Source organism: Emydura macquarii, unplaced genomic scaffold, assembly GCF_026122565.2.
Source record: "Emydura macquarii macquarii isolate MOO-44397 ecotype Brisbane River unplaced genomic scaffold, CSIRO-AGI_Emac_v2 contig_1451, whole genome shotgun sequence".
NCBI classification, from domain to species: domain Eukaryota; kingdom Metazoa; phylum Chordata; order Testudines; family Chelidae; genus Emydura; species Emydura macquarii.
Window position 1 is genome coordinate 8,699,749 of NW_027131588.1, and position 5,412 is coordinate 8,705,160.

General features: G+C 39.7%; 1 protein-coding gene across 1 annotated transcript; it reads right to left on the reverse strand.

Moving 5' to 3' along the window:
• Positions 1 to 2,718: 2,718 nt before the first annotated feature.
• LOC137156538 (interferon beta-like) lies at positions 2,719 to 3,288 on the reverse strand. Its single transcript, XM_067553441.1, has one exon. It carries the CDS (start codon positions 3,286 to 3,288, stop codon positions 2,719 to 2,721), a length of 570 nt encoding a protein of 189 aa, XP_067409542.1.
• Positions 3,289 to 5,412: the final 2,124 nt, after the last annotated feature.

Below are 5,412 nucleotides of genomic sequence, written 5' to 3' on the forward strand. Positions count from 1 at the left end.
TGGATACCTCTACCCAGGTCCTGTAGTGGATTTGCAGACTGTGGATTATATTTCCCCATCATAGAAAGCCAGGCTGGGCAGATCATCCCATGTGAGAGGTGCCTATTGGAAGAATCTCCCAGGAGGCAGGTAGGAGAGCTCCAGGAGGAGGTGGCTACACTGAGGAGCATTCATGCACAGGGGGAATTCATTGAAAATGTGTGGCGCTGTCAGGGTTAGGGGGAACTTTTAGAATATTATTTAATATCAACATTGCAAAATTACAATAATTCGTACGGGATAGGCCATGTCAGGTACCATTAGAAAGATTATAATTTGCCAAGTATGATTATATTGTTTGTGTGTATCATATGTGTATTGTAAGTTGTGGTTATGTTTGATATATCTGTATTTCAATTTGTGCTGTGTTTCTGGGTGACACACCAGAAAGGATGGCAGCAGCAATAAGCTTACTTAATGGACCATTAAGGGAACTCAAAGGTACAATGAGCCTAGGAAAAGAACCCAGGGGCTGTACCTTGTGAGTCACCAAGACTTGGCCAGGTGACCCTGGACTCCACCTTGTTTCTGTAAATTTCCACAAGCCACATGGCAAAGGAACATAAGACAGCTGCTCCATTCCATGTTGTCTTCATTCCTGCTTCCTACCTCTGGATTAACTCATCTGCAACTGAAGCTGTGAAACAAAGCACTGAGATACATCCAAGTACTGGATGTACACCAGAGGGACTATACAAACCTGCAAACTCCACAATTCTACTGAAAATATGAAATATATAGACTTTCAGATCATTTGTATGTATCTGATTGCTTTAATCATAAACACCTCTTGACTTGTTTGTTTCTTTCCTTTCACAATAATCCTTTCATTTTAATTACCAAAGGATTGGCTGGCAGCGTGGTATTTTGGGTAAGATCCAAACTTGTAATTGGTGTGGCAATGTGGCTGACCCTTTGGGGTCAGGAGAACATTTTGGTAAAGGGAATAGCATTTTAATAACTTATCCCTTTACTGGATCCAATGGCTGATTGGGAGCCTGAGACTGAAATGCAGTAAGGGGGCTGTATAGCTTCTTGTTTTTAGCTTCTTGATAACTAGTGTGGGGGATCAGAAGCACTGTTTGTGACTAGTTGGTGAATTAACTTCAGTGTTACCCACCAATGCTGGGAGAATCAACTCTCCTTTTGCAGCCTGCCCTGACCTTGGAATTTTCAGTTGGTCTATAATAGGCACATAAGGGTCACAACATGTATATGGAGACCTCCAAGTTCGAGGAAGACTCCAGCTGGAGAGGACTGTAGCACCACCAGGCAAGAAGAAAATTGCTTCTTTACAGGGAGGAAGCTGACTGCTGGTTACTTCTGGCAGTGCTCTATTGCTGCTCCCAATCCACCATCCATAGAGAGAAAAAAACTCTATATGCTGCCCTAGCAATGAGGGATGACGACTCTCCCCCAAAGGTAGAGGAGGAGAAATTATGTACCCTCCTAGGCTGGGAGGATTGCAGCTTCCACTTCCAAAAGGAGACGAAGGTCGGTGGTGGTCAGTGACTCCATTCTAAGCGCACAGAGGCATCTATCTTCTGGCCTGAACTGGTATCCTGGGAGGCATGCTGCCTGCCAGGGGCCCATATGTGAGACATTACAGAAGGATTGCCGAGGATCATCTTGCCCTTTGACTACTACTCAGTGCAGCTTATCCATAGGCATTAATGATGCTGCAAGGTATGATAATGAGCAGATCAGAAGTAACTACAGGGCTCTGGGAGCAGGGTGAAGAAGTTGGGGGCATATGTGGTGTTCTCATTGGTCCCTCTGGTCAAGCGAAGGGGTCTGAGCAGAGACAGACAAAGCCTGGAGGTAAATATCTGGATGGTATCACCAGGAGGGCTTCGGCTTCCTCAACCATGGGAACCTGTTCTACTAAATGAGAAGATAATGTACAGAAAACATAGTACTAGCCAACATGTTAAATGCCATTTTTCTTTCAGTTTTCATCAAAAATGTTAAAAGTGATTCGACAACTAACACAGTGAACACCAGTGTAAATGGCATAGGCTCTGAGGCTAAAATAAGAAAAGAAGAAGTTAAGAATTAAAGTGCAGAGTGCAGTTTCATTCAACTGATTTCATTGTTACAGTAGTAAAAGTGCCCACCATCACTAGCTGCAATAAAAGAGGAAGGTGGTTCAAACACAGACAACACTTCATCAGCAAAATATTTAGAAAATGATTATGACTCCGTATCATAAATCCTAAATCATTTTCCAGTAAACCTAACAAAGAAACTCTTTTTACAGAAGATTTTACTAAAACTGTTAAGCTTTAGAGCAGAACAGAGCCATTGAAAGCAGATGGGGAATCCTGCCTGTCCTCCTCAGCAGAAGACCTCAATTTAAATATAATGTGGGATAAAAAGGGATGGATAATCTGGTGTTCTGAGTGGAATGTTATCTTGATTGGTGGTTTTTTAGAGCAGGCCAATTTTTATTCCTCTGTCCATTTCAACAACCTATTGAACAAAGTTATATCCCTGGATATATTTTCTGAGGTGTATCTATCATTTTTGTATATCAACAATAAATATAGAATATTTTCTAATAAAGGATACAACAGAACCTTTAGAATAGTTTTTAAATAAAAGCACAGCATGTTTTAGCTCTTTTCCCCTCAAAACTATTATATCAATTACTCTAGAAAAAGTGTTGTATACGATACCTTAGTTTTGGAGCCTTTTTGTGAGTTGGTCAATAAACAGAAAACATCTCCTCATTTTCTCACGGATGATCTCCCATGCACACAGGCTGTATTGCTTTTCTTGCAGAAAATTGTCTATCACATGGAAATATTTCTTCACTTTCAGCCTGGTGAGGTCCTCATTTTGTGGGTAGGTTGCCTCCATCTCTTTTCCTCCTTCAAACCATGTTTTCAGCTTCTCAATTTGCTTGTGAAGTCCGTTTTGGAATGCAGATATGGAACTCCTGTTCCAGGCAGTTTGGATATGACTTTTGCTAAAGATATTGAAGATCTGTTGGAGGATCTCTTGGATTGCCACCATCGTATTCTCCTTCTGGAACTTTCTGTAGTTGAGAACATTCTGGAGAGACATGAAGTTTGAATTTTCATTTAGACATTGCAGTGGAAATTGTCCTCCCATTTTTTCCAGAAGCTGTAAGCTAGCTTGGTTCACTTTGTTTTGCTGGAAGTACAGCATATTATAGTCCAGAGGTGAGATTTTGGTGGAGAAGAGCAGCATAAGGCAAATGTGTGACAAAGTGAGGTTGGTCATGGTGATGATGTCTTAGGATCCCTCTCTGTCTGTAGAGCCTGGAAGACTGGAGATTGTGCAATGTCTTTCGTAGGCTGATATTTGTCTTACCCTTCTCTCTGAATTTAAGTATTCCTTAGTTTTCTTTCATCACTTTCAGCATCTCGAGGCTCTCATTCACTAATTAGGACTTTTTATTTTAACTTTTCTGTTTTTCTTAAATACTTCTCTGTTAGTTGGTACTTTTCAGTGTTTCATTGCTTTTTAAAAGAAAGTGAGCAAATTATTAAAATATAACATGTTGCCTAATATATGATATTGTATATATTATACTATAGCAAATTTCCATCTGATCTGAAATATTTCCCAAACTGGAAATAGATTGGTTTAAGACTAAGACTGGACTAAGACATGAAAGTCCCTGTAAAAATATTAATATTGTAAAAGGGCCATCTGTGTGCCCGCATTTGCCTAACCCTAATTGAAAACTTCCTTCAATGTTTACTGATCAAAGTAGTTTAATGAGCCCATAAACTGATAATGGAAGAGTAAACACACTTGTAGATGTTTTTGGCCACATCCTGAGGACTTATCCTGTGCTAGCCAGAATGACTCAGGAGGCTTTTGTATAAATGTGGCATAACAATGTGTTCTTAATATTGTAACATTTTTCTATCCATTCATACTGCCGCCTCCATTGCATGCTACACCTATGAGTTATGTCTCGTCTTGTGTTTTCAGGAAGGAACTATCTTTTTGCTGTATGTTTTTGTACATTGCTTAGCAGAACAGCACTCTGGTTCTGCTTGGGACCTCTGTGTACTCCTCCATTACAAATACAAATAACAGATTACTCAGCACTGTCTACATGTGGATGTCACCATAAAGAACATAGAGACACAGAAAACTCTTCTGTGGCATTATAACAGCAAGCCCAAAAGAAACAAAACTCCTCTTTCCAAATAATATTCATGATTATATCCTACGGAATACTTAATCTCAGAGTGATCGTGTGGACTAGACTTTGCGTCTCTGACATTCTTTATAGTGTAGCATCTCATACACTGGCATGCATACTCTTCACTGGACAATGGAATGAGTGGGAATAGGTTTCCCTTGCACAGTTGTTGATAATGAAACAGTGAGACCTTCATGAAGAATCAGTCCCAGATGAATTCTCGTAAGTAACATGGTAACCAGCCCAGCAAAGTTGTTTCATAACTAAGAGCCAAGATTTTACAATAAAAAATGGAAGTAGTGGTGTGGTATACATGATAAAGAAAGGAACAAGAAACCCCATTTCAGGCAATCCTCCAGGCCTATAAATCTGGAACTGTTTGACAGTTTTATGTCTTCCCTTTTGAAGGTAAGATTCATGTTATGTGATTTCTGATTGTTTTCAAGAGTATTGCATCTCGCTGTCAGTATATTTGCCCTTTTCTATTTCATTGTAACTTTTTTCTGTAAGTAAGACATCAGCAACGCATATAGCAGACCCCCAGTATAAAACATTTAGAATTGTATAATAAAGATATCCAGCATGGTTTATTTAGGTTGACAGCCTAGCCACATGGATTCTGAGTTCTAATTTAGGCTGTCAGTGTGTGATATTGAACAAGTCAGTTAAGCTTTCAGAGCCACAATTTATCTATAAGATGGGAATAGTAATATTTGACACACTGGGTGTTATAAGTCCATAGATAATTAAGGTTAGCAAAGTGCTTTGAGATTCCCAGATAGACTGTCTTATCTAAATGACAGTGATATTACTATCATTTCATCTTTTGAGTATCTGTCTGATTGGACAAACTTGTGCATTTCCACATGGTAACACAGTTGTGGCACATTGCATCAGTGTTGAGAGTCAATGTTTCAGACAGCTTGAAAGTTACTTCAAGACCTTGTAATGTCTTTCTAAATTGGTGGGGATGGACTAGAAGGCATCATCACTTGATCCTGGCCTTTAAACACCCTGGAGTTTCAGAAAGTGATCTAGGTGATCCAGTATGTGACACTATTATGAGGATACCCTGAGGAGTTCACATCTGAATAACTGGAGGGCTAGATCCTACGTCAATACTGCATCCATGTCCAGTTTGATATTAGGGGGCACTTCATTGCTGGATGTTTTCTTCTGTAGGAGAT